We start from the raw sequence: 27,014 nt of genomic DNA, 5'->3' as shown, positions 1-27,014 counted from the left end.
AATGTGGGGGAATTTGAGGGTGGGGGAATTTGGGGGTGGGGAGGTGGGAGTGGGAGGGTAGGTAGGGTCACATCCACAGAGAAGCAGGAGGAGGGACAATGGGATAGGTGGTTCCTGGGCTTGGGGGGGGGATCGGGTAAGGGGATAACATAGGAAATGTAAATAAAATATCCAATAAAAAAAAGAAGAATGGATCGATTTGCATTCTTCTACATGCTGTCCTCTAGTTGAACCAGCACCATTTGTTGAAAATGCTGTTTTTTTTTTCCACTGGACAGTTTTAGCTCCTTTGTCAAAGATCAAGTGACCATATGTGTGTGTGTTCCTTTCTGGGTCTTCAATTCTATTTCATCTTCCTGCTCGTCTCTATACCAAACCATGCAATTTTTATCACTATTGCTCTGTAGTACAGCTTGAGGTCAGGGATAGTGATTCCTCCCGAAGTTCTTTTATTGTTGAGAATAGTTCTTGCACTATCCTGTTATTTATTTATTTATTTATTTATTTATTTATTTATTTATTTTTTGTTATTCCAAATGAATTTTCAAATTCCTCTTTCTATCTCTATGAAGAATTAAGTTGCAATTTTTATGGGATTGCATTGAATCTAAAGATTGCTTTTGGTAAGATGACCATTTTTACTATATTAATCTTGCCAATCCATGAGCATGGGAGATCTTTCCATATTCTGAGATCTTCAATTTCTTTCTTCAGAGACTTAAAGCTCTTGTCATACACATTTTTCACTTGCTTGGTTAGGTTCACACCAAGGTATTTTATATTATTAGTGTCTATTGTGAAGGCTGTCATTTCCCTAATTTCTTTCTCAGCCTGTTTATCCTTCCAGTAGAGGAAGGCTACTGATTTGTTTGAGTTGATTTTATATCCAGCCACTTTGCTGACGTTGTTTATCAGGTTTAGGAGTTCTCTGGTGGAGATTTTGGGGTCACTTAAGTATACTATCATATCATCTGCAAATAGTGATATTTTGACTTCTTCCTTTCCTATTTGTATCCATCTGAGTTTCTATTGTTGTCTAATTGCTCTGGCTAGGACTTCCAGTACTATATTGAATAGTTAGGGAGAGAGTGGGCAACCTGGTCTAGTCCCTGAATTTAGTGGGATTGCTTCAAGTTTCTCTCCATTTAGTTTGATGTTGGCTACTGGCTTTCTGTATTTTGCTTTTACTATAGGTTTAGGTATGGGCCTTGAATTCCTGATCTTTCCAAGACTTTTACCATGAAGGGATGCTGAATTTTGTCAAATGCTTTCTCAGCATCTAGTGAGATGATCATGTGTTTTTTTTTCCTTTGAGTTTATATAGTGGATTACGTTGATGGATTTCCGAATATTGAACCATTCCTGCATTCCTGGGATAAAGCCTATTTGATCATGGTGGATGATTGGTTTGATGTGTTTTTGGGTTTGGTTTGTGAGAATTTTATTGAGTATTTTTGCATCAATATTCATAAAGGAGATTGGTCTGAAGTTTTCTTTCTTTGTTAGGTCTTTGTGTGGTTTAGATATGAGTGTAATTGTGGCTTTGTAGAACGAATTGGGTAGTGTTTCTTCTGTTTCTATTTTGTGGAATAGTTTCAAGAGAATTGGTTTTTAGGTCTTGCTCGAAGTCTGATAGAATTCTGCACTAAGACAATCTGGTCCTCGGCTTTTTTTGGTGGCGAGACTGTTAATGACTGCTGCTATTTCTTTTAGGGGCTATGGGACTGTTTAGATGGTTTATCTACTCCTGATTTAACTTTGGTACCTGGTATCTGTCTAGAAAATTGTCCATTTCCCCAGATTTTTCATTTTAGTTAAGTATAGGCTTTTGTAGTAAGATCTGATGATTTTTTGAATTTTCTCATTTTCTGTTGTTGTGTCTCCCTTTTCAGTTCTGATTTTATTAATTTGAATACTGTCTCTGTGCCTTCTGTTTAATCTGGTTAAGGGTTTATCTATCTTGTTGATTTTCTCAAAAAAGTAGCTCGTGGTTTTGTTGATACTTTGTATAGTTCTTTTTGTTTCTACTTGGTTGATTTCAGCCCTGAGTTTGTTTATTTCCTGCTGTTTATTCTCTAGGGTGTATTTGCTTCTTTTTGTTTTAGAGCTCCAGGTGTTCTGTCAAGTTGTTAGTGTATGCTATCTCTGGTTTCTTTTTGTAGGCACTTAGAGTTACGAATTTTCCTCTTAGCACAGCTTTCATGCAGTCCCACAAGTTTTGGCATGATGTGTCCTCATTTTCATTAAATTCTAAAAAGTCTTTAATTTCTTTCTTTATTTCTTCTTTGACCAAGTCATCATTTAGTAGAGTGTTGTTCAGTTTCCATGTGTATGTGGGCTTTCTATGTTTTTGTCATCATTGAAGACCAGCCTTAGTCCGTGGTGATCAGATAGGATGCAAGGGATGATTTCAATCTTTTTTTATCTGTTGAGGCCTGTTTTGTTACCAATTATATGGTCTATTTTGGAGAAAGTACCATGAGGTGCTGAGAAAAAAGTAGTATTCTTTTGTTTTAGGATGAAATGTTCTATAGATATCTGTTAAACCCATTTGGTTCATAACTTCTGTTAATTTCACTATGTCTCTGTTTAGTTTCTTTCCATGATCTGTCAATTGCTGAGAGTGGGGTGTTGAAGTTTCCCACTATTATTGTGTGAGGTGTAATGTGTGCTTTGAGCTTTAGTAAAGTTTCTTTTATGTATGTAGGTGCCCTTGCATTTGGAGCATAGATGTTCAGAATTGAGAGTTCACCTTGGTAGATTTTTCCTTTGATAAGTATGAAGTGTCCTTTCTTATCTTTTTTGATTACTTTTGGTTGAAAGTTGATTTTATTTGATATTAGAATGGCTACTCCAGCTTGTTTTTTGAGACCATTTGCTTGGAAAATTTTTTTCCAGCCTTTTACTCTTAGGCAGTGTCTATTTCTAGTGTCACTGAGGTGTGTTTTCTGTATGCAGCAAAATTCTGGGTCCTGTTTCTGTATCCAGTCTGTTAGTCTACATCTTTTTATTGGGGAATTGAGTCCATTGATGTTAAGAGATATTAAGGAAAATGATTGTTGCTTCCTGTTATTTTTGTTATTAGAGGTGGAATTATGCTTGTGTGGCTATCTTCTTTTGGGTTTGTTGGATGATTACTTTCTTGCTTTTTCTAGGTTGTAGTTTCCCTCCTTATGATGGAGTTTTTCCTCAATTATCCTTTGTAGTTCTGGGTTTGCAGGAAGATATTGTGTGAATTTTGTTTTGTCATGGGATATCTTGGTTTCTCCATCTATAGTGATTGAGAGTTTTGCTGGGTATAGTAGCTGGGTTGGCATTTGTGTTCTCTTAGGATCTGTATGATATCAGTCCAGGCTCTTCTGGCTTTTATAGTCTCTGGTGAGAAGTCTCATGAAATTCTTATAGGTCTGCCTTTATATGTTACTTGACCTTTTTCTCTTATTGCTTTTAGTATTTTTTCTTTGTTTTGTGCATTTGATGTTTTATTATGTGACGGGAGGAATTTCTTTTCTGGTCTAGTCTATTTGAAATTCTGTAGGCTTCTTGCATGTTCATGGGCATCTCTTTCTTTTGGTTAGCAAAATTTTCCTCTATAATTTTGTTGAAGATATTTACTGGCCCTTTAAGTTGGGAATCTTCACTCTCATGTATACCTATTATACTTAAGTTTGGTCTTCTCATTGTGTCCTGGATTTCCTGGATGTTTTGTGTTAGGAGCTTTTTGCATTTTGCATTTTCTTTGACAGTTGTGTCAATGTTTTCCATGGTATCTTCTGCACATGAGATTATCTATTGTATTCTGTTGGTGATGCTTGCATCTATGACTCCTGATCTATTTCCTAGGTTTTCTATCTCTAGGGTAGTCTCCCTTTGAGATCTCTTTATTGTTTCTACTTCAATTTTTAGATCCTGGATGGTGTTGTTCAATTCCTTCACCTGTTTGGTAGTGTTTTCTTGCAATTCTTTAAGGGATTTTTCTGTTTTCTCTTTAAGGGAACACCTGTTTACCTGTGTGTTTCCTGTATTTGTTTAAGGGAGTTATTTATGCCCTTCTTAAAGTCCTCTATCATCATCAGGAGAAGTGATTTTAATTCTGAATCCTGCTTTTCCGGTGTGATGGCGTGTTTAAGGCTTGCTATGGTTGGAGAACTGGGTTCTGATGGTGCCAAGTAACTTTGGTTTCTGTTGCTTATGTTCTTGTGCTTGCCTTTCGCCATCTGGTTAACTCTAGTGCTACTTGCCCTCACTCTCTCTGATTGGAGCCTGTCTTTCCAGTTATTTTGCTTGTGTCAGAACGCCTCAGAATTCAGATGTTTCTGTGATCTGAGCTTTGGGTGGAAGAACTCCTGGGACTCAGGCTGCCTCTGGGATCCTGAAATCCTGCTGCTCTGAGAGCAGTGGTTCCTCTATGATGGCTCAGGATATGGTGTCTTCATGGGAGCAGACCAGCTAGGTGTCTGCCCCAGCCAAAAGAACCAAGTGAGGGGAGGAAGGAGAGTGGTATTCCAGAGGGGTGGGGTTTGGGTGGCTGATGGGTCCTGCGTACCCCAGGCTCCCAGTTGTAGCCCTGGGGTGTAGTGTTGTGCAGGAGGATTCTTACCTGTTGCTCTGAGTGCAGTGACTCCTCTAGGATGGCTCAGGAGAGGGTGTCTTCACTGGAGCAGACCAGCTAGGTGTCTGCCCCAGCCAAAAGGACTAATCGAGGGGTGTAAACAAATCTTTAAACAAACAAACAAACAAACAAACAAAGTATTTACTGCTATTGTAGAAATTGTATTGTATGTATTGGTTCCCAGATCCATGGGGACTTACAACTGCCTGTAACTTCAGTTCTAGTGATCTGATTCTATATTTTGGCCTCTAGGTGTACTGCATGTGATCATGGGGCATATGCATGGATGCAGGCACTTATATATACACATAAAATAAAATGAATAAATCTTGAAAAACAGAGACAAAAGCTTACTATCTGCAACAATATAAATGGAAGTGAATGTTAGTCACAGACAGAGTAAAGTAACTGAAGCCACATGTAGACTTACTTCATATATGCAATCTGAGAAAGCCAATGTCTTTTAACCAATGGGCAGAACAATGGGTACCAGAGCCTGAGGAAGGGCAAAGAGAGGCAGATGAGTGGTTGTTTGAGACGTACAGAATCCCAGCAAGGTTTACGGAAAAATGTTGGTGTTCATTTTGTACTGTATAGCTCAGAAGAAATACACAAGATGATGTTGAATGTTCTCATCACAAATATGAAAATGTGTCCATGATGAGAAATACACAGTGTAGAAAGGTACTCCGAACTCAAGTTCCGTAAAAAGCTACGTCTGTGTGAGAGTTCTGCAGACTAACCAAATAGAACTTCCTGTGGTTGTGGAGGGTAGAATAGTACAGCTCAAACCCAAAAGTATCGTGGCCTATTTTTAGTCCTCATAAAAGCCATTCAGCACGAACCCTTGTATGTACTGTAACATCTTTTGACTCTCAGCTCAAACCTTAGTAATTCATTAAATTAATAATTTGCTCTCACCAGAAAAAGAGGATTTAGACAGATTAGAGACAGAAGTGATTCAACTTATAAAACCTGTTTTACATCGGGTGAATGTGTCTTGATCTAACCCTTTGCATTGTTTCCCTAGGCCGATGTCCTTTCTATGTTTTAAATGTCTGTGATCACTGTTTAGCCTCATTACTTGTCCTATGAACAAAGTGGTTGAACTGTACTGTTTGGCAGAATTTTAAAAAAATATTTTTTTCTGTTTGATGGAGATTAACTTAATCGAATAAATATTCACTGAAGGACAAAGCAACTTTCTTTTTTTACATGTAGAAACAAACAAACAAAAAATCACCTTAATAAAAATCAAATGAGTTCTTTTCTTCTTGCAGATTTACCTTACCAGGTGACGTAGACATCGATAGCATCGCCTATGAGGAACTTTCCCCACCAGACAAAGAGCCTGCCAAGAGCAAACGAAGGAAAGAGCTTAAGAAGAGACAGGAGCTGCTTAAATTAGTGAACTTTTCAAAGTACGTCAGTCATTTATTACTGCTCACTGGGAAATAGAATCTCTGGTCATTTCCCTGTGCTCTTTACTAGTGTTGAGTCGCTAAGTTACTTCAGCAACTTGAACAAGTTTGTTTATCCCTCATGATCCTACATACAGTTCTAAGAGCTGTAGGCTGAAGGGAACACAGATTATTTTCCTGCTCTTTTGCCTGAGAAAGTCAACATGTGTCAGTGAACAGAATCATATGTCTATAAATGTAAGCAGCTCAATTGAGTTCTTCCACATAGGTTGACCCTGGAACAAAAGGAACTGTGCCGCTGTAGACTGAAGTTATTAACCTTCTTAGATCGACTCGCAACATATGAGGTAAGGAATGGCGTTAGCCCTCTAATGATGGGCATCATCTGGTCTTACACATGCCAGCCATAGCTGCCCTAGTGGCTCCTGTTTTGGTTTTTCAGGTTATTTATGTGGGAAAATTTACTTATTGAACAGTCAAGTTCTTTATTAGAAGGGTTTTGGTAAAAATTGAAAGTTGTAAAAGTCCAAAAGTTGTTTTCTTGGACTAGAGAATAAAAAGGCTTTACCTATTTCTGTGCACATATGCTCTCTAAATTTATAATTCTTTAAATTTACTATGTGTGTATTTCCAGGTAATGGCACCGAGTTGGTTCTAGTGTGGAATTTCAGGACACGCTGAGTTCAATATTTACAGAACAAATATTCTCACCCATTTTAACGATTTGCTAGTTGATTGGGTTTAGTTGGTTGATCTTTGATCTTTATTAGAGCCACTTTTGAATTTAATAACTGTATACTTCTTTGCTCTTTGGGATTTCAAGCACTGACATCCCCATGTTGGATATTTTATTAACATTGTGTTGTACCACTTTAGACAGCATTAAGCATGGAAGAAACATGCTTGTAATGGTAGAAAGTTTTTGGAAGCTGAGGCAGAGGAATTGTGTTGAATTTGAGAGCACCCTGGGCTGTATAATGAGACCTCATCTCAGAAGATGAAAACCATCAAAAAAAAAAAAAAAAGAAAGAAAAAAAAACCTAAATGGAAATGAGATGCCTTCCAATGGCTGTGAATGGTTTAGTTAGTTACTTTGTTTGCTTGTTTTTCACATGGCACTCTTATCTAAAGTTGCTCAGGTTTCTTCTTTTCCCATCTGGAGATACTCAGCATCATTTGTGCTAGGCAGGTATCACACCGCTGAGTAACGTGCAGCGTGAATATATGCTTTCATATTTTACAACTAGGTACTGACCTGAAGTTTGGCCTCAGAGATTATTTCCTCGTTCCTCTCTTATATGGCCACACACTCTTGGCCTGTGGCATGAGTAGCCCTAGAATGATGAAAGTATTTAATACTTCTGAGCATTCATGTAAACTCAGAAGTCTTGGATTCCCTACTCCTTGAAATGTCATCAAACAAAACTCGAAAAGAAAAGGTGGTGATTCCAAGTGGAGATCATACGTAGAAGAATGAAATTAGATCCCTACCCTTGCTCACCATGCATTAAAAAAAAAAAAAAACCAGGCATGCTGGCACATGGTAAGCACCCAGGAGGCAGAGGCAGATGGATATCTGTGAGTTTGAGGCCAGCCTGGAATATATAGTAAGTTCCAGGACAGCCAGGGCTACATAGTGAGACCTTGTCATCATCAACAACAACAACAACAGGAAGAGGAGGAGGTGGAGAGGAGGAGGAGAAAACACTGAAACTGAGTTTGTTTTTTTTCTGAGCTGAGTTCTTTCTGCAGCTGTTAAGAACAAGCATATAATGTAATATGAGAAAGTTATGGAGAGTCTCTGAAGAGTTCCTTGGCTGCAGCTGGCTTGGCTGTTGGATGGTCATATTCCTTTAAAGCACATTCTTTTCATTTTAGTTCTGTGACATTTTAAGGTAATATTAATAATAAACATATTTGGAATTGCCTATGTCTGTACAGTGTGGCTCATTGCTTTCATAGTTCATTTTCATTTTATTGGATGATAATATCTTAGAAAAGATACTTGCAATGTTGAGTTTATGTACTTAATTTTCTTTCATTATTCATTGGCTATCGAATTGCTATCCTCCATATGACATTAGCAAGTGTATTGTTATATATTATGATACTGACCTTTAAAATACTTCAGAGACCACTCTTTTTTTGGAAATTAACCTTTTAGAAAGAAGACGGTTTGGATGAACTTGGCTTTTATAACTGTAATGAGAACGTTCGGCTGCCATGCTTGCTAGGTACATTGTGCTAGAGGTAGGCTCTGCATTCCACCATCAAGCATGGCTAATTTTATTAATCCTATGTACATAAGATGAAAGTGAATTTATTTACATTTTACCTCGATGCTTCCTACATGCCAGCTATGATATGATGCTGTTGCTGGATGTAGGGGGACATGAGCAGCGATTTTCATGGATCCTCAGCATACGTACTTTAAGTGATGGTAACAGTATGAAGAATCGATGAGGCAGAGGAGAGGAATGTCTTGAACTCTGCCTGGAGATGCCCAAGGGGCCTCTATAAGGAAGTTATCATCAACTAGTTTGTCAAAAGCAAAGACATAATATTGATAAGACACAGGAGGATAGAATTCAGTTTTGTCTCCTTTGTTTATGTAACTCTGAAGATCAGCCTGGTATTTGACTCACTGGAGACCTTATAAATTCTTGTTTAAAGTGTGTATAGTTTCTTCAAAAATACCTTCACAGTCTGTCATCCACTGCTCCATGTACTTAGTCTCCTCCATAATTTGGTAATTTTCTAGCAGCCCTTTGAGGCACACTGCTCTCCTTACTTTGTGATTATGAAAATTAAGAGAGGTAAGTAGCCTGTGGAGATAAGTAGGAAGCATTAGCAGATCTCACTGGTTAGGAGCTAATGTTGAGCATTGGAGTGCTGGATACAGGGCTAGGGCATGAATGACGAGGGCATGTCCTTGAGAATGTATGCTTGCTTGGTGTTTATAAAGCAAAGAACGGAAGGGACATTGTTTATATGTTAGTGGGAACCAGCAAGTAGAGGGATGGGAGAAATTTATTCAATGGAAGTATCTTACTTAGGGTTTCTATTGCTGTGAGAAAACATCATGTCCAAAAAGCAAGTGGGGGAGGATTGGATTTATTTGGTTTGTACTTCCACAGGAAGTCAGGACAGAAACTCAAATAGGGCAGAATCCTGGAGGTAGGAGGTGATGCAGAGACCATGGAAGGATGGTGCTTACTGGCTTGCTTCCCATGGGTTGCTCAGCCTGCTTTCTTATAGAACCCATGGCCACCAGCCCAGGGATAGAACCACTCAAAGCTGGCTGCCCTCCAGCCCCTCATCAATCAATCACTAATAAAGAAGATGCCTTACAGCCATATCTTATGGAGACATTTTTTTCAATTAAGTTTCCCTCCTTTCCGATAACTCTAGTTTGTGTCAAGTTGACACACAAAGCAAGACACTACTGGTAGAAAAAAAAAGGCATACTTTCATGACGATAGAGGAGTTGAGATGGGTGCAGTTTTGAGAGATGGAAGGTTGAGAGGTATGTTTGTTTTGGTCATCACTGAAGGAAGGAGAATCATATTGGTGTATACGTAGGCAGACTTGCCCTTTTGATGGATTGGATACTGAGGTTCCATCAAATAGTGCCAGCTTAAAATGAATGCTTTCAGCAACGAGTGGTGGCTGAGGAAGATGTTGGAAGTTTAGAAATAGAAACCCTGTGAACGTTTGTAACTGACTAGGAAGGAACAGCTCATCTAAGTAGAACCCACTCTCCATTTGAGCACTTTCATTTTAAGTTTGTCAGGAGTTTTTTTTAGCCTTTCATTTTATAAAGTTCAGCCTTGAGGAGCTTCCTAGAGGATAGCATGATGAGCCTGGAGGTTCTTTTACAACCTCAGACATCTTCAACATGTATGTGTCAACCTTCCAGCTTTGTGCTTTTATTTCCCCACACCTGCCTTTTCTTTTACTTAAGTATTTTCATGAAAATCCCAGAAATTTTATCATTTTAATCCATGTGTCTATATCTCTAATTAATATGGACTTTAAAAAAGAACAATGACGTTATTATTTCTAACAAAATTCACAGCAATTTCCTCATATCATCTGACACCTACTTCGTGCTCAGAGGTCTCTGGTGCTGCACAAGTGCTTTAAAAGATACCCTTGGTTCATGTCTTAGTAGGCAGTAAGCTGTGTGAAGGCAGGGGAAGTGTATTGTTGGCTGTATCTCCAGTGCTTCTCGCCACTGCCCCTAGGATGTGGTGGGCACTGAGTCCATGTGTGTTTCCCAAGTGAATGAAAGTTTCACTTGCAGTTACCACTGTAACACTCACTGTAACAGGAGTCAAATTCATCTGGTGTTTCATGTAGACGTGGTAGGTACTCATAATAGGAGCCTTAGTGATTGTTGCTTATATGTTGTTATCAGGTGGTTTGGGGTTGTCTTATAGACATCAATTTTATTTTTACCATTTCATCCATTTATAGATCTAACATGTTAATACACTTATAACAAATATAGCCCCTAAAAAGATAAAGTGCTTTAGTTAACAGTTGATAGTCGAAATCAACTAATTTGGCTCTTATTTATTTTATCGGGCAGAGGTATAAGGGATTAATATTTCTTGTCATTGTATTTGGAAGCATATTTATTGTCACTGTTTCCCTCAGGAAATCCTAGGGGCGCCACATGCATCTGAACAGAGATACGATGCTGAATTTTTTAAGAAGTTCAGAAGTCAGAATATTGTTCTCTCAGCAAGGACGTATGCTCGGGTAATTGCTTTTTGCAAATAGAGTAATTATGGTTATTAACACTAAATCTTTGAGCTGTGTAGTTAATGTTAGTGCATGCATACACAATTACACTCTTTTCTGTTATAATATTAACAACTGTACAGGAAATGGAGTTATATTTTAAAAGTATCATTATTAGAGTTTTAAAATAAATAATTTTACAGTGTTAGATTGAGAAACATGAAAATAAGGAAAAACGAAGCATAGTTCAACATAACTCATCAAAACTGTATGCCAAGTTTGAATGTTGTCATAAACATCAATCCTTTATTTCTAAGGTTCATAGTAGACATGTGCCTTGCATTTCCTACAGGAGAGTAATGTACAAGCCCTGGAAATCCTGCTGACCTACCATGGCTCCCATCTGCTCCCTCATCGCCTTGCCATCCTCTCCAACTTCCCAGAAACCACCTCGCCACATGAATACGCTGTTTTGTTGCCGGAGGCTTGGTATGCTACTCTGTTTTATTGGTTATTGTTTTTTTGTGTGTGTGTTTAATGGAGACACCTTACATTTTAAAACATAACCTTTTAAAAATTAGTTAAAATGAGCAAAAATATATTTATGAAGTTAGTGTCATCTTCACATGACTTGTTTTCTGACTAAAAACAATGCCTGGGCTAACAGTGCATGCTGGAATTAGTTATGTCTTTTAGAAACTGAACTGAGGTCCTGACAAGACTAGGGACACTGCTTATCTGCATTTTGCACTGCTGAACAGCCCTTTCTCTGATTGAAATCCCAGAGACACGAAGGGGAATTCAGAGTACACTAGTTGGAGCAATACTCTTTATGTCACATCTAGGATGTTTGATAAATGGTCACAGCAGGGCATCTGTACCCTAAGCCAGGGTACACATCAGGTCTCAGAATTACCACTTTTTTCCCCATGAATTTATTTATTTATTCACTTTGCCTCCTAATCACCCCCCCTTCACACAGTCCCTCCCCTTATGCCCTCCCTCTCTTTCTTTTCCTAGAGAATGTAGGCTCAATGATACCCAGTGCTGGGTATCCCCAACCCTGGCACATCAAGTCTCTGTAGGACTAGGCTCATCTGTTCTCACTGAGGCCAGACAAGACAGCCAGTTACAGAAACAAAGTCCACAGACAGGAAACAGCTTTAGAGACAGCTCCTGCTCCAGATGTTGGGGGAATTCATGTACTACTTATGATCTCCTGCAGATTTATATTTCATTTTATTTCTTTTATTTTTACTCTTTTTTTGAGATAAGAATTACAGTTGAGGGTGTCTAAAACTCAGGACCTGGGTACCTTCTTAGTGGCACTTCTCTCTTGTAAATGTGATCTTCTCTCTTGTAAATGCAGTGATTATAGCACTTAGTCCTTCCTGTTGTGAGAATGAAGAAATGGCTGTGCTAGCTTAGTTAGCATTTCTATTGCTGTGATGAAAACCATGAGTAAATGCAACTTGTGGAGAAAATGGTTCATTTCCTCTTACACTTTGTAGCCGATTATCCAAAGAAGTGGGGGGGGGCAGGAACCTGAGACAGGAACTGAAGCAGAAGCCATGAGGAACTCTGCTTGCTAGCTTGCTCAGCCTGCTTTTTTACAAACTTAAGGACCATGTATGTAGAGTAGAGCTACTGTGGGCTGAGCTCTTCTATGTTAATTATCAAGTATCAAGAAAATGCTCCACCGCCTTGCCTAGAGCCCACTCTGATGGTAGGGTTTTCTCAAATGAGCTTCCCTCTTCTGAGATGACTCCAGCTTATATTAAATTGACAAAGCTAATTAACACACATGCATGAAGAAGCCACTGAGGACAGTGTCCAAGTGCCTGCTATTATTAACAGAGTTAGTTTTCTACTAAGATTTGGCCTTTTATACTTCCAAGACACTGTGTAATGCTTACTGGCTTAGATTTCCTATTGGATTAAGTTTATATTCAGAAGCATTGGAAGGAGAATAGAGAGTTCCAGTGTTCTGTTAGTCTGGATTTCATTTTATTAATACATATAGAGCACATATTCCAGAATAAGAAATTAGTGAGTTATTGTTTTTGGTGTATTGTAGAACACACATTACTAAGAATCTGCATTGTGCAGATCATCAAAGAAACTGTGGACACTGAGGACATGTTAGAGACATGAGGTTAGTGGCATTAGTACAGTGATGGAAAGTAAGCAGCCAATTAAGCATATAGCATGGTACTAAACCATGGCACTGGCAGGAACAGAAAGAGCTTCCATTCAGAAGCCAGCATCAAGACACTTGCAGGTGGTGAGGTTTAGAACATAGAAGATGGTGGGTGACAGAAACCTGATGAGAACCTGAAATTCCAGGAACAGTTGGAATGGCATCTGATGTACTGATTGGAAGATGAAGCTGGTTGCAATTGAGGAGAATATTCACGGATGTGGGAAACTATGTGTCTGATTGGCTGAGTGCTGTTTTGTGTTCATTTGCCCCAAGGATAGCTGTGACTACAACCACATAAAATTGCCAACTTATGCTTTTTTTTTATTGGATATTTAATTTATTTACATTTTAGATGTTACCCTCTTTCCCCATTTCCCATTTCCCCCCTCCCCAGGCACTTCCTATCCCATCTCTTCTCCTCCTGCTTCTATGAGGGTATGCCCCCACCTATCCACCCACTCCCACCTTTCCACCCTTGAATTCCCCCACACTGGGGCATCCAGCCATCAGGGGACCAAGTACCTCCTCTCCCACCTATGCCCAACAAGGTCATTCTCCCTTACACATACAGCTGGAGCTATGGGTCCCTCCCTGTGTGCTCTCAGGCTGATGATTTAGACCCTGGGAGCTCTGGTTGGTTGGTATTGTTGCCCATGGGGCCACAAACCCCTTCATCTCCTTCAGTCTTCTCTGTAACTCCTCCATTGGGAACCCCATGATCAGTTCAATGGTTAGCTGTGAGCATCTGCCTCTGTATATGTCAGGCTCTGGCAGACCTCTAAGGAAACAACTTTATCAGGCTCCTGTCAGCATGCACTTCCTGGCATCCACATCAGTGTCTACCTTTGGTGACTGCACATGGGATGGATACCCAGGTGGAATGGTCTCCAGACAGCCCATCCTTCAGTTTCTGTTCCATACTTTGTCTCCATATTTGTTCCAATGAGTATTTTATTACTCCTTCTAAGAGGGACCTAAGCACCCACACTTTGGTCTTCCTTCTTCATGAGCTTCATGTGATCTGTGAGTTGTATCTTGGGTATTGTGAGCTTTTGAGCTAATATCCACTTATCAATGAATGCATACCATGTGTGTTCTTTTGTGATTGGCTTACCTCATTCAGGATGATATTTTTTAGTTCCATCTATTTGCCTAAGAATTTCATGAACTCATTGTTTTTAATAGCTGAGTAATCCTCCATTGTGTAAATGTAACACATTTTCTGTATCCATTCCTCTGTTGAAGGACATCTGGGTTCTTTCCAGCTTCTGGCTATTATAAATAAGGCTGCTATGAACATAGTGGAGTATATGTCCTTGTTATATGTTGGAGCATATTCTGGGTATATGCCCAGGAGTGGTATAGGTGGGTCCTCAGGTAATGCTATGTCCAATTTTCTGAGGAATCCCCAGACTGATTTCCAGAGTTGTTGTACCATCTTGCAATCCCACCAACAATGGAGGAGTGTTCCTCTTTCTCCACGTCCTCGCCAGCATCTGCTATCACCTGAGTTTTTGATCTTAGCCATTCTGACTAGTGTGAGGTGGAATCTCAGAGTTGTTTTGATTTGCATTTCCCTGATGACTAAGGATGTTGAACATTATTTTAGGTACTTCTTGGCCATTCAAGTTTCTTCAATTTAGAATTCTCTGTTTAGCTCTGTACCCCATTTTTAATAGAGTTATTTGGTGGTCTGGATTCTAATTTCTTGAGTTCTTTGTATATATTGTATATTAGCCCTCTATCAGATGTAGGATTGGTAAAGATCTTCTCCCAATCTGTTGGTTGCTGTTTTGTCCTATTGACAGTGTCTTTTGCTTTACAGAAGCTTTTCAATTTTATGAGGTCCCATTTGTCAATTCTTAATCTAGGGATGAAGGGGAGTGGTATTTGGGAGGGCGAGGTTTTGGTGGGTGATGGGTCCTCAGTGCCTTGGGCTCCCAGCTGCAGGTCTGGGGCTTCAGGTTGTGGGGGAATGTTTTTACCTTCTGCTCTGGGATCAGTGATTCCTCAAGGCTGGGTCAGTATATGGTGTCTTCATGGGAGCAGACAAGCTAGTAGTCTGCCCCAGCAAAAAGGACCAAGTGAGGGGTGGAAGGGCCCAGCTTATGCTTAAAACATTTGCTAGGGAGATATAAACTGAAAGCATAGTTCTCTAGCATGGACTTTATATATGGTAGCATTTTGTCTTATTGTTACAAGGCTTGACATGGCTGAAGCATCCTGTAGAGAAAACCAGTATCATGGGATAGGCTATTTGTATGTTGTTTGCTAGTGTATCAATTTATGGGGATACATTTGAAACCATTAGAGCCAACTCGTTACACAATTCAATGAAGTAGTTTCAGATTTGTTTATCTAGTGTTTTATTAATCTCTCTCTCTCTTTTTTTGTTGGAAGAGCTTTTTGAAGATTACTGCATTGTATATAGACCCCATTTACTTAAATTAAAAAAATTCTTATTTTTGATATTAGTTTTTATGTACAAGTATTTTGGGTATATGTGTGTATACACACAAACACACACCCACACACCCACACACCCCACTGGCATACCTTGTGCTTATGGAGGCCAGAATGGGGCATTGGATCCCTGGAACTGGAGTTACAGATAGTTGTGAGTTATCAGATGGGTTCTGGGAATTTGACCCAGGTCTGCTGTAAGAGCAGCAGGTCTTTTTAGCTATTGAGTCATTCATTTCTCCAGACCCTTCCTGTACTTTTAATACATGGAGGTAAGTTCTTTACTTAAGTATATGAAATTCTTTAGCATGTTTACTAGTTAGTAAAAATATTCACTATGATACATCCCTGAATAGTCACAGGAATAGCCTGAATATTTATTTTATATTATTATTGCAAAGTATCTATAGTGTGAGTGTTGGGATGCTGTTCATGGAATAGGATGTGTGTTTCATTTTCTTATTATGATCCAGGAAACTGTTACTGTGGCAGCTTTGCAGGGTATGTGTCTGTAACTATGGAAATTCAGTGAGATCACTTGGCAGTTGTAGGTTTGACTCTGGAAAGTGTGCTGTCCCATGCAGAAGGACTGTGAATGGGCATGGTTTTGCAGATGTATCCCCACATTTCAGATTTCTATTTTTGTTTAGTTCCCCAACAGTTTATATGCCATATTGTCAAGACTAAGTGTAAAGATGACTAAGTGGGCAATATTAGAACAGATTTGATTATGCCTAATTGACTAACATATATTTTAAATTAAGTTGATTAACTGTATATTTTAAATCATGAATATAATTTTAGATGGGGAGTGTTGTGACAAAGTCTTGCTATGTAGTCTGTGTCGTCCAGAAATTCACTGTATAGCTTAGGCTAGTCTCAGACTAGCTTTCATCCTGCCTTAGCCTCCTGAGTGCTGGGATTGTAGGCATGGACCAAAATCCCTAACTCAAGTCATTTATACAACTTTCATCACTGTATCATTAATAGCAATCAGCAGTTCTTTAAAATGCAACAGTTGAAACATTTTCAATGAAGTCAACATTGACTCTAGGCAATTTTCATCAGAATGTAAAGCACTATTTTTATTTCCTTCAAAAGCAACAGGAGATCACTCCACATTTCATACTTATTCCAACTGTCCCTTTTCTACTAAGACTTTCCAAAATCATACACTGGATTTCAAGGCTTAGACCCAAACCTTGGTGAATGTGGATGTAATCTTATAGTTTTCTAAATATTCTGGAAGGTGGTTTTCTGTAAAGAATATATTAATGGTATCTTGTACAGGAGATTTTGATTTGTTTTTTAAATCTTTCTTCATTGAAATGTATAGCTAGTCATGAGTATGTGTGAGGCTGATTTCAAAATTAAGATATTTCTAAATTACTTTATTTCCTTTGAAAAGACAGCTTAAAGAAGATTTGAATTACATAAAAGTTTGTGTTTTTCAGTAGAAGTCTTACCTAGGTTTTTTTTTGTGTTTATTTTATAAATAGGCATTGTATAAGCTTTGGTGGGTAGCTAGAAATATGAATATAATATATTCTTCTACTCTTGATAAATTATAATCTAGTAGAGGAGGCTGGGAAGGTAGATATTGATATGCTGACTAATAATCTGTATAAGATGAGAGTGCAGAGTGAACCAAAGCATTCTGTGGGTGAAGACTGTTGTTGTCACGCCTGATGACATGGGTGATGGAAGGAGAGAACTGACTCCCACTTGCTGTACTTTGACTCCTACACTTGAGTCATGGCAGGTCCACGCCAAAATACATACACATACATATACAAATAGTAAAAATAATACAAATTTAAATGATTCATTCACATGAGGATAAGTTTAGAGATAGGAGAGATTGTTTTCCACTGCAAAGAAATCAGGAAAAGAGTTTCTTGAGGATAAGAAAAAGCTTCTTGTGGAGGGCAAAGTTTGGATCTAAGCCTTGAAAATCTAGTGTGTGATTTTGGAAAGTCTGAGTAGAAAAGGGGGAGTTGGGATAAGTACTTAATTTGTAACTGCTCATGTACTCAACAGTGTTCTATCACTGATTGACAAGGTGCTATTGATGTCCCCAAGTAATCCCTAGTTGAGAGTGAATCAGCAACAGGCTTAGTGGCTTATGTCTATAATTTCAGCTCTTGGTAGCTTGATGAATGGAAAGTGCATGCCATGAGTTTGATGCTAACCTGGGTTACAATGAGGGGAAAAAATGTAATTTCCAAGAAAGAAGTATGAAATCTTAGTTTACTTAGTTTTATATAGCCTAATATTTCCATTATCAATGTTTTTGTCCTGAACTTTTCAAAAGTTTATTGTGTTCTTCTAGTTTATTGTGTCTATCCTCTCCATCTCTTTATTGTTGTAATAAAATTGTGCTTATGATAAGATCACATAACATTTTACTTTTTTTTTCTTTTTGATTCTCAAAGAAACATAGAAATGCTCTTTCCTTTAAGAATGAAACTTTGATCAGTTATCTCCTAATTCCATTCCTCCTTGTATAGATTGTGCCTCTATTGCTGTGAGCAGAGAGTAAAGTGGCTGTGTTTTGGGTTTGTCTTAAGCAGTAGCCTCCGATGCAACCATCAGTAGAGAAAACACTCTTTATAAATGGACTGTGCTAGCTGTTCTAAATTGAACGTATCAGGGAGAACATCTTGGCTGTCGGTTTGGCTGAAGGGATAGTCGGCTTGTACTTCTCTTGTTGTGGTGGATACTTGAGATGTTGGCTGGATTCATTTTTGTCTTCCTGTTACTTAAAGGGAAAATGTGTTTGGAGCAATTTCTCTGATTAAGAAAATAGAAACTAATATTTCAAAGTAAACGGTGCAGCATAAGCATTATGTCAGTGTTGCTGATGCTAGCTGTCTGAGATGCTGGTAATTACTTAAAAAATTAGTGTGTGATGACTAATTTATTTTCTCTTATCAAATATCTCAAGATTGAGGTTAGAAAATTTGTTTGTATTTTATATTCTTATCATGCACATACAGTTTTCATGGCATACTCTTGAAATAAACAGAAAGGTGATTATTATCAAATATTTCTGGGGCATTCATGACTCAGGCTCTGAAACTGGAATTAACAATTAGTTCTATTTGTATTACTGTTTTAGAGTGACTTAGGATGAAGCTTCTGTTTTCATTTGAAACTGAGGTTGTTTGAGAGGCACCTCCATCCTGCTTGTTTGTTTTTAAGCTGATGGCTTTCCCTAAAAAGATGGACCCAGTGCTATTGATTGCAAGAAAATTAGACTTTTCATAGAGATAACACTTTTCCTTCCCTATTCATTTTCTTATAAATTTGAGTGACCTTACCAGTGGTTTAGAATATATAATCCTTAAATAGAGTAGAGCATATTCTGAATGGCTGAATTGCCTCAGGAAAATGCTTCCTATAATTCCTTTTGATCATACAATGTCTTTGCTAGTCAGGATTTCATTAATATGTAAATACTTGTCAGTAACAGCAGTTTGTCTTTATCCTACTATATTTAATTAACATATGAATAACCCTGAGAGACACTTTCTTCAACTTTTGATATAGGCAAGTCAGTTTAAACATTGTATTTGTAATAAGAAAAATGCTATCAGGAATCAAATTCATATTTTGTAATAAAATGCATTAAGGTGTTTTGCTTCATTGTGTATCCATTTTATTTATTCTTAAAAATTTGGATACTGTGCATAAAAACTGTGGAAAAATCCATGGCATATATAGACTGAGCTCAGGACCTGGTGATCAATGCGGAAAGATGGTCATTTGCTGTACTGCAAATTGGAGAGCTTTCTAGTTCAGAGTTCGGTGGGGCTTATTCTGGCTAGCCACATTACTTTTAGAAACCCCAGTTCCAAGCACTTTTTGTGGTGTTCAGTGGATTGTGACAGTGCTCACAGTCAGGTGGAAGTACTCACACTGAGGCTGTTGTTCACAGAAGAGGCTAAAGTGCTCCCAGTGAAGGTGAGGTGCTCATGATGAGGCAATTGCTCACAATGAGGCTGAGGTATACTCCCAGTGAGGCTGAGGTGCTCCCAGAAAAGCCGAGGAACTCACAGTGAAGCTGAGGAATTCAAAGTGAAGCAGGTTGTACACAGTGAGAATGAAAAGCTCACAGTGAGGCTGGGGAGCACACAGTGAGGGTGAGGAGCACACAGTGAGGCTGAGGTGCTCATAGTGAAGCTGAGGAGCACACAGTTAGGCTGGGGAACACACAGTGAGGCTGGGGAGCACACAGTGAGGCTAGGGAGTACACAGTGAGGCTAAGGAGTACACAGTGAGGCTGAGGAGCACACAGTGAGGGTCAGGAGCACACAGTGGGGCTGAGACGCTCACAGTGAGGCTGAAGACCACACAGTAGGGCTGAGGAACACACAGTGGTGCTGAGGAGCTCACAGTGGGGCTGAGGAGCACACAGTGGGGGCTCAGGAGCACACAGTGAGGCTGGAGAGCACACAGTGAGGCTGGGGAGCACACAGTAAGGGTGAGTTGGTCATACTGAGACTAAGGAGGACATAGTGAGGCTGAGGTGATCACAATGAGACACTTATTCCCAGTGAGGCTGAAGTGCTCTCAGTAAGGCCAAGGTGCTTTCAGTGAGACCCTTGATCACAGCAGAGGCTGAGGAGCTCTTTAAAAAATTAGGGCTGGAAGTGGTAATGGAGGATGATACCACTTTTATTCTAGTGATATCTCTACTCTTTTGTTGTTCCTTTTTGTGTTTCATCTTATATAGAACACTCTTAATCATACAACTGATTTTTTGGGGGGGAAGTTTGATAGTAGATATCCAATTAGACTTTGTTCCTTTTCCTTAAACTATAATGATTTTTTTCCAAACTAGTACTCTAAAATATTCAAATCATTTCAAAATTAAAACCTCATTTTTATACATGGTTTTAAGCATTGGTTAGGGAGACCAGGCCTTTTTGGAAATTATCAATATGGTGTTATAGCTTATCATGCAGTAGATCTTGCAATGTTAACTAAAAATCATATGTATCTTATATTTACTATTTAGAAAAAACCTTCTTGCTGGTGTGAATAATAACAATATGTTCATAAAGGTTAGTACTGAACATTTACTGTGTGCTGGGAGTCATTTAAGAGCTTTATATGTACTAATTTAATCTTCTGCAGGCCCAGACTCAGAATGATGCCTTTGGGCAGGCTGTTTTCTGTCTTAGTGTTATCTGTGGCTTTGTGATGTTTTCCCAAGGGATGTATGATCAGCTTGACTTGTTTAGTGATGGAGTTTCACATGTGGACCCAGATTATCATTATTTTCGAGGGTTTACTTGCTAGAACATTTTCTTCTTTGCTAAATGATAGAAAGAAATAGAAGTCCACATCTTAAAACCAGTGCATAAAAGGTAGCAATTAGTAGCAATACACTGTCTACCCAGCCTTTGTTTCTAAGGCACATAATGTGGACAGAAGAACTTTTGGAAATCTGTTCCTCATGAAGTTTGCTTGAAATAAAACATTTATATTTGATGCAAGAAGTATTTGGTGAGAGGATTATTGACTATAATAGAACTTATTAGACTCATTGCCTTCCTGCTGACAGATAAATGTTACCTTCAAATGAAACCAGCATAGTTAATTATTCAGAAAACTTACAAACAAGGCTTTAATACAAAGAATTCTAAAGTCAAACAAAAGCAGGCATTTCTTCGTAAAGAGAAAATTTCAGTTACTAGTTATATTTTTTTTTAAGTAGCAATGATGCATTTACATTTTGGACTTCAAGTGGAGTATGAAAAAGAATAAGATGAAACAAAGAAAGCATATGAACATGATGCATTGTGTTCCAGAGCTTGGCTTAAAGGCTCCACGGTTAGCTGACCTTTTACAGTTCTGGTAGCAGCAGTAGGATTTCTAGTGGTTTTTCAACTGTAATTTCACATAACTCATTGGTGAGTGTCTTCCGTGGTTAGAAGTGTAGAGGAAAGCACAATTAATGCAAGGGTTTCCTCTAAAGTTCCCTGAATCTCATTCTGTCTCTTGTGCGTGAATAAGTTGTTTTGAGTTGTGAAGAATGGCTGGATTGTTGCTTTCCTCGTCATTGTGAAAGAATCTTGACTAGCAACACTGCACAGAGGGAAGGTTCCTTCTGGCTTACATAGAGTTCGTTATGGTGGGGGGGATATGAATGCAGTGGCTGGGCTTATCATGGTGGAGAAGAGGAGGGGACAGACACATAGAAATAGGCAGAGATGGGTCACTCACTTTTTTTCCAGCAGACTCTACCTCCTAAAGGGTTCCATGTTTTCCCTATGCAGTTGCTATTAACTGGGGATCAAATTTACCAGTGCATGAGCCTATGGGGTCATTTTCATTCTCACCTGTAGCAGCTTTAGAAACGAAATCTATTCTGGTCCTCCCCTACCCATGTGACATACAATGAAATACTCACCTGTCTTTGAAGTTAATATAAACATGTATTCCAAGCACTTAAGTTCCCAGGTGTTCTGAACAAGCTGTGTAGCTTTATCTTGGATCAATATAAGATTAGGATGTCATTCTCCACCTTACTCTGATCTGTAAGTCTGTCCTGTATACGTCACGGACACGTCTTTTACTGTGAATAGGCCATTTTATCTGTTGCCATATTATAGGTCTCTCTTTTTATGTTATCCATGAGAGCACTTTTTAAATTCCTTGTTGTTTCTGTTAATTATTTAACTCAGTAATCACATATTATTTAGAGTCTGCTAAGTACCAGGTACTGTTTTAGTTTCTAAGGATATAGCAGTAGACAAAATAAATAAAAACCCTGCTATCATAGTTATATTTTGAGTTGCTGTGATAATACATTCTGAGAAAAGCAACCTAAGGGAGAAATGGTTTATTTGGCTCTTAATTGGTATGTACAACCCATCATGGCTGAGAAGTCAAGGTTGGAGGGCTTGAAGCAGCTGGTCACATTGACTCCACAATCAGGATTCAGAAAGTGATTGATGAATGCTTGTGCTTAGTTCATCTCCTTTTCATAAGATCCAGTATACCAGCCTAGGGAATGGTGCCACCTGCAGTGTCTTTGAGACAGACTCTTACTGTGTAGCCAGAGATCACCTAGAATGCACTCTGTGTTCAGTGTTAGTTTTGAATTCAAGATGCTCCTGCCTGAGGCTTCTAAGGGATGGGCCTGTAGCCATGTGTGGCTTTTGTTTTTTTATTGTGTAAACACTGGTACTCAGATATGAAATTAAATCATGTTTTGTCAAAATTCATTTTCTAGACATGTATATATATATGTATATGTATAATCACTGGAAGGCAAAGACAATATAGTTGCCTTTACTAGATTGCTAGGACCGAGTGGAGGTATTGCACATTAATTAAAAGCATGTCTACTGTTTGGGCCATAGTGAGAGCTCAGTAAATGTTGAGTGTTGTTCCTGGTCATTGCATCAGTGATAAGGAGTGGAGCTAGTTTTGATAGTAAAGTAAAATACATCATTACTAACAGGGCTCTCTAGATCTACCTTTCAGTGTGGGCCTCTAAGCAGAACTTATTTTTATTGTTTTAATGTGTTTCTTAGCCATCTTATTAAAAAAAAACCCCATAAAAGTGTCTTACAATTTTCTAGAGTACATTCATTGTACGTTAATCTCCCCTGGCCAAGGGCCTGTTCTTACTAATCATCGTAGTAAGAAGTCTTGGGTCTAATATATTCTCTGTGTGAAAAATACAAATAGCAGCCTGTGATACATTTTTTTTCTGAAATTCTTTTTGAAAACATTTTGTGTAGCTTAAGGAACCGTGTCTGCTTTGATTGGAAAAGTTATGATAGCTGCCGAGATGTGTTTTTTTCTCCTCGTTCTCGATTCATTGCACTAATTTGTTGTTCAGATGGTAGAGTGGGCATTATTGTCATCCCCATCCAAAATGTTATCTTTTTCACTTTTCATTGCAGCATTTTGCAATAAAATATTTCTGACGTGAAAGGAAATAAAATAGTCTATTTGGTGACAAATGAATAATACTTATGGCTTTTGCCCTGTGTCAGTATCTGAATCCTTCCAAAATTTAAAAATCTGAGCATAAACACATTCACAGTGTGTCTTTGGTGCTTGGTTTACTAGCCTAGTCTATTATGCATTGGTTGAAAAGCTGTGCTTTTAGCATAGCATCTGATCAGCTTATTTAATAGTTGCAGGATCTAGACTCTGGCTAATTTGTTCCAGCAACATCCAGTGGCACGATGCTGTTGATGAGCCAGCACCACTCCTTCCCCGACCTCATCAGAGCTGCCTCTACTGCTGAACCCTCTGGTGCTCTCCTATTCCTTTTCATATGAAGATCAATCTCTTTACCAGTGTCATTTCCCAGTTTATGGAGTCTTTCTTGTGTAGAACATGTTTCATGACTTAACAGAAAAGCATTTGGTTCTTACTGTGGGGTCGTGATACATTTAAGAAAAGTGTCCCAATTGATAGTCTGAAATACAATCAAGTAAAAACAAAAGCAAAACTCAATGCCAGCATTTCACTGAACTGCATAAGCCAGGCTATTCAAAGTTGTTTTTATAGAAGTTTTATCTTTATTCTTAATTGAGCGTGTTTCTATCTTTTCCATGGATGTGCAGCTGTTAGAGCTAAGGAGGACTGTGTAGACAATGTTTCAAGGCCTATTCTGCTTCTGTTTTCTGTGACTGCTGAGTTATAGCAAACTGCTCTCTGTATTAACATGTTGTGTTCACTCTTTCTGTTTTCACTTAAACTGATTCTTTTGAACATATATCATTATTTGTGCATGTGTGTGCACATGGGTATACATATGTAAATCAGAGAGTAGTTATGTGGAATGAGTTCTCTCCTTCTTGCCTTACATGGATTCTGGGTATTGGTGATAGCATCTATTGTATGTAGCTGTTTAAATTGACATTCATAATACTAAATGAAGTTAAACTTCACTTCCTTAGTATTCGTTGTCTTATTTCAGTGGTTAATGTATGCCCATGGAACTAGTGAGCTGCTGTACTAGGCTGGGATGACCATTTCTGTAGTTACTGGAGTCTCAGATAGATAGGACTGGAATAGATGGTTTGTGTACAGAAGACTGGGTTGAAATGAAACATACAGTGCAGGCTCTTGATCATTTTTTAGATATATGAGTAAGCACACACTCATGTTGTCCTTTAACTCATTGTTGCCTTTTTTTTTTTTTGGTATTTTACTTTTTTTTTTTAAATGGTGAAAAACAATGTATATTTAGAATTAGCCATCTGGACTCAGTTTAGAGGATCCCAGTCTTGTTGGCAACATCTAGAGCATCATAATCAGGAGCCAAGCGAACACATGCCTTCTTCTCTCCATCAGGCCTTATCAGGGTATTGACTTTGGCCATATCAATGTCATAGAGTTTCTTCAAGACCTGTTTGATCTGGTGCTTGTTGGCCTTGACATTCACAATGAACACAAGTGTGTTGTTGTTCTCTGTTTTCTTCATGGCTGACTTGGTGGTCAGTGGGAATTTGATGATAGCATAGCGGTCAAGCTTGTTTCTCCTGGGTGCACTCTTTCAAGGATATTTTGGCTGGCTCTGGAGTTGCAGGGTCTTGAGCCGCTGGAAGGTTCTTTTTTGTGGCTCTGGATACCTTTCAGCACTACCTTCTTAGCTTTCAAGGCCTTCACTTTGGCTTTGGCTTTGGGAGGATCAGCAGTTTCTTTGTTTCAGCACCATCTTGGCAAAAAGCAGTATTTTACTTTTAAGTAGTTTAAGGATGAAAACTGTGCTTTTTAAAAAAACTTATATACTGTTTCCACTCTATCATGTGCCACTTAGAGTAGCATGAACAACAATCCTCATAGCTGTACCTTGTATGTATTTCTAGTACTATGCATTATCAAGCTAAGTAGTTTGTATTTTAAAAGCTAAGGTGTTTTTGTTTGTTGTGTTTTTTAATTTTAGTTGGAATAATGACTCCTTGACAATCATCCCTTGGGCTGAGCATAAACACCGAGCTGAAGACTGGTGCGAGGAACTGGAATGCAGGCTAGTATGAACCAGCACAAGGCATCTTCGTTTCTTTGTACATAGGTCGATAGTGGCCCTATGAAAACCTATGACACATGCAGTCCTACATGGTGGTGTTCCCTAGTCCAGAGTATTTTTGTGAAGTTTTAAAATAACATAAATGACTTGGGATATATTAATGACTTGGGATATATTAAAAATTTTAATGAGAAAATACCAGTAGTTAAAAGGGAACTGTTGAAGCAATGATCTTTATTACAGCTCTTCACTTTAAGATATATTCTTAGTTAAATTTTAGTTCACATCTTTCAAAGACTGCACGTAGGAAACCCTCAGAATATGGAGGTGTCAAGTTCTGCACAAGGGGGTGCATATAGTGAGGTATGGGGCACTGTCAGTAGGAGGTGCATTTGAATCCTTTGTATGCTCCACTTATCAGAAATAGGCATGGGCCCTTTACCTGTCCTTCTCCTTTACTTCCCTTCCGTGAGACCTGTAGACTGCTAGTTGAATTACCAGTCTTCCATGTTGCTGGATGTTGTGTAGAACATCTGGAGAACGGATGGTGAAGTGATCCTTCAAAGATCCAGCTTCTTAGAAATTTTACACATCTGGCCTCTCTTTATGTAGAAGTTTGTAGAATTATTGTTATTATTATTATTACTATTATTTTGGAGAAACGATCTAGATCCTGAGGTATGGTCCTTAAAGGTTTGTGCACTACCTGGACACAGTGGAGCTAACAAATGAACAGGCCCTGTCACATCCATTGAGGTTTCTGGACATCTGAGGATAGATTTTGCTAGATGGAAGAAAATATAGAGAAGTGAAGAGGAGACATCCTGCAGGATGTAGAACATTTCAAAAGTTATAACTAATTTATATTTGTACAAATAAGTAAAAATCATAGCCAGCATGTTCCAATGGACAACCCACTGCATGGCCACACAGATGGCCCTTCTTAACTCAGTGAGTCACAAAACAAAAGGCATGAGTGTGGGGAAGAACTTTTCAGTGAGAGGAAGAGAGGGATGGACTGAGCAGAACACATTACAGACACCTGTGAAGTTGTCAAGAAAAAGGACAAAATCTTAAAACAACCTAAGTTAATACCATGGGATTGTATAAAATAGGGACAGGACTTAGAGAACTTGCTTAGGGGAGTTCAGAGATAGGGTAGTATTCAAAAACTAACAGGAGTCTAAGGTAGACTTGGATAGAATCAAGGTGTTTCCTTAGAAATTAGAATAAATATACAGAGCTAGAATATAATATCAAATATTTAATAAAACAAGTCTATTATTCAAGTTATAGACACTAAAAAGACATAGATGATAGAGAAATACATTTAAGAATAATTAGAATTTGAAGACTTTGAGTTTTCAGATTGAAATGTTCTTTAAAGAATTTCACCCTGAGATTCTACAATATCAAGAATATATGTGGGTTTTTTTTTTTAAGAGAATTGGAAGGAATTCAAAATCAGAATGACCTGGAATATGGATGTTGTGGTGTTGAAGGGCGAGAAAAAGAGAGAGAGAGAGAGTGAGAGAGAGAGAGAGAGAGAGAGAGAGAGAG

The 27,014-nt window shown here is 38.5% G+C and overlaps 1 protein-coding gene across 1 annotated transcript in view; it reads left to right on the top strand.

Annotated features, from left to right (window-relative positions):
• The window catches only part of Nbas (neuroblastoma amplified sequence), a 285,612-nt gene that overhangs the window by 63,336 nt on the left and 195,262 nt on the right, over window positions 1-27,014 (top strand). Inside the window, exons 18-22 of the mRNA XM_028772232.1 lie at window positions 5,893-6,033; window positions 6,302-6,380; window positions 10,696-10,800; window positions 11,135-11,271; window positions 25,371-25,454. Coding sequence (XP_028628065.1) covers window positions 5,893-6,033; window positions 6,302-6,380; window positions 10,696-10,800; window positions 11,135-11,271; window positions 25,371-25,454 — 546 coding nt within the window. The remainder of the gene's footprint in view (window positions 1-5,892; window positions 6,034-6,301; window positions 6,381-10,695; window positions 10,801-11,134; window positions 11,272-25,370; window positions 25,455-27,014) is intronic.

This window comes from Grammomys surdaster, unplaced genomic scaffold (genome assembly GCF_004785775.1).
Source record: "Grammomys surdaster isolate TR1022 unplaced genomic scaffold, NIH_TR_1.0 212, whole genome shotgun sequence".
Classification (NCBI taxonomy): Eukaryota; Metazoa; Chordata; class Mammalia; order Rodentia; family Muridae; genus Grammomys; species Grammomys surdaster.
The sequence above is the reverse complement of the archived record's forward strand: the minus strand, read 5'-3'. Positions and strand labels throughout refer to the sequence as shown.